General features: G+C 33.7%; 1 protein-coding gene across 1 annotated transcript in view; it reads left to right on the top strand.

The window, feature by feature from the left end:
* Window positions 1–2883, top strand: part of cfap206 (cilia and flagella associated protein 206) — a 16781-nt gene that overhangs the window by 7568 nt on the left and 6330 nt on the right. The window contains exons 6-7 of the mRNA XM_015028131.1: window positions 272–486; window positions 1626–1745. Coding sequence (XP_014883617.1) covers window positions 272–486; window positions 1626–1745 — 335 coding nt within the window. The remainder of the gene's footprint in view (window positions 1–271; window positions 487–1625; window positions 1746–2883) is intronic.

The following is a 2883-nucleotide window of genomic DNA, read 5'->3' as shown; positions in this document are numbered from 1 at the left end:
CCTAATTTTTTTTGTGTTTTTTAAAAAGGTCAAATTTTTTAATTTTTTTTTTTTTTTTTTTTTTTTTTGCTCTGTTGTGTTGAGATCTTGGATCTCAATGAGACAACCTGTATAAATAAACATCAATTTTTAAAGTATTTTTCTAAGTAGTGCAGTTAGACCCTCAAATACTTACAGAAAACTTTTTACCTCCTACTTCTCATGATTATGTAAAATATTTTTAAATGTTGTCCCTTTTCACTTTGCTCTGCCCTTTATGTTGTCCTGGCAGTGCCTGCAGTTCTCCAAGAAGCACTTCAAGTCAGTGATAGAAGCATTAAGAATGAACTGAGCATCACACAGGGTTTGGTGTGGAGATACACGGCTGTGCTGGAGAAGCTAACGCACCCCAACATTCAGTCTGCCCAGTGTGAAATGCCCATCACCCAGCTCAAACAGGCGCTCTACAACGTCAGGCAGCATGAAAGTTTCCTAAAGATTTTACAGGTGAGAAAAAAGTAGTCTAAGATTAAGACATATTATTTTAACATGTAACAACCTACTGCTATTGATCAGGGATGTGCAATATATCAATATCCGTATCAACATCAATATCGGCCAATACTTTTTTTTTTTTTTTTTAAATATGTCTTTTTTTGATAAGAAAACGTGGGCCAATATTAGCAAACAATGTTTCTTTCTATCAGAGAGGTGATCATGTGGTGTTTGTTAGGTCATGTGATACCGATGCAGTGGAGTGTCTAGCAGAGACGCAATGTAGGCGCAGTGGTCACCATAAATTTACATGTCTAAAGGGTGGAGACACTCAACATTCATCTAAGCAACAGTTGACCTGCAAAAAGTTACAATAAACTACAAGATGAATATGACCCACATTTAACCCCACTGATGAATTTGTGGGAAAAAACACCAAAACACAATGATTATATTTGAGTTTGTAAGATGCTGAAAACTTCAGTATTTTAACTGTGATTGTTGGAGAAAGAAAAGTAATAAAATGTGGCTGTTAAAGAGATAAAAGTGTTTATAAAATGTGCACTAATGACTGCTTGTCAAATAGTTACAAATACTTGGCATGACAGTGATCCTGAAAAGTCTAATTCAGGAGATGACTAACTGGACTGTAGTAACATCTGATCACAGAGGTGAGAACAAACTGATGAACAAACCAGGTTTCATTTCAACAAGGACAAAAATAATTCATCAAGAGTTTAGTGAAATGTTTCTTAAGAGCTTCATCAAAAATATATACTAATATCTGACATAAAAATAAAACCTGTGTTAAACATTTGCATTGTTTTAATTTTTAAAAAGCCATGTCTGCTGGCGAGAAAAGCATATGAAATTTGTCACAAATCTGGTTGTAGAAGAATTGACACAATGTTTAATTATTTTCCATTGAAGAAACTTGTTTTGTGATAATGCATAGATAATCATATTAAGATATTTTAATGTCATTTCATTAAACAGTAAATAGTATGCAATAAAACAAGACAGCTTTTCTTCATGAAAATTAAACGGATCAGAAAAACTGATCAACAGATGAATCAAAAATGGTTAAAGATAGTTTATATAATACAAAATATGTACTTAAGAATTAATATGTGTTTCCTCTTTGCTGCCAGTCTGATGCGAGTGTATGTTGCCAGCGTATGGAGAGTCGACAGGCTAAGCTTTCATCTGTGTTGAAGCAGTTGAGACAAACTGTGCAGCCAAATACAGCCATACCAGGTTCAACAGTCTTTGTAAGTGCTTTACAGTTTACAGCCTTTTCTCCTTTTAGTTTTTATGTTTATCATCTGAAATGAATTTAAAAAATATGAACCTCGGAGGAGTCCTGAGTTATATTTTAGATAAAAACACAAGAAACAGCGGTAAGCACACTACCTTCCATCTGTGTTGTGCTATACAAATAAAAGCTCTTAGTTACTCTGCTGCCTCAAAAACACACTGAAGACCAACATCTACTGCTAGCACAGCTAAAGCAGCTGGTAGTGGTTCAATACAGCACTCATATAAACCATCCACCTATCTGGACAAGGAGATCATATGGGGAGGGCTCATCCTAAGATTTGTAATGTCCTTGAAAATATTTGAGAGCTTAAACCAGATTCCTAAATTCTGCATTAACTGCATAGATAATCCCAGACATACAGAGGCAGTACTGGCTTGCAGGATACATTTAACACAGTGTTTGATACTGGCCAAAAGATCGTAATTCAATGTTTTCTCCCATTTTCCTGAAAACATGACAATGTTTTATTGTGACTCCAAATCCTCCATATTTAAAGATAGCCATGAATGTCCAAAGATCATTTTTGACATCTGACTTTCTTTTTCTACATTAGAAATGTTGCTCTATTGACTCATAATAGTCATTTTTATTCTGTCACAGGCTCACAATTGTTTCTGTAGAGTATTATATGCTTATCACAATAAACAGTGAAAGAGAATAATGCTTAATTTTTTTTTCTAAATAAACATCATGGTCCAGTTCTGAAGCTAGAATAAAAATTGTTTACATTTTTTCAAGATTATTGGACCTTAACCAAACTCAAGTATCACTGTATTTTCAGTATGTTGTACATGTATTTGAAAGCACCACCAAACAACAGTGGGTAGTGCTTTCTAGTCTAGCAAAACCCAACACCCCACCACCATGGACAGGCCCAGACACAAAGCAGGCTGCAATTCATCACTTTCCTACAATAATGGCCTGAATCTTTGTTTTTATCTTTTATTTTTTTTACCAAACATGATTTTTTTTTTTTTTTTTTTTTTTACCAGACATGATTTTTGTTTTTAGCCTACATCAAGTTTTGGCAAAAAAAAAAAAAAAAAAAAAAAAAAAAATTCAGACGTTTTTTCACAAAAAAATCAAAA

The sequence above is a fragment of the Poecilia latipinna genome, unplaced genomic scaffold, assembly GCF_001443285.1.
Source record: "Poecilia latipinna isolate Pla-1442-1.1 unplaced genomic scaffold, P_latipinna-1.0 Scaffold114, whole genome shotgun sequence".
In the NCBI taxonomy this organism is placed as follows: domain Eukaryota; kingdom Metazoa; phylum Chordata; class Actinopteri; order Cyprinodontiformes; family Poeciliidae; genus Poecilia; species Poecilia latipinna.
Note: the sequence above shows the minus strand (reverse complement) of the source record. Positions and strands in the feature narration are given on the sequence as shown.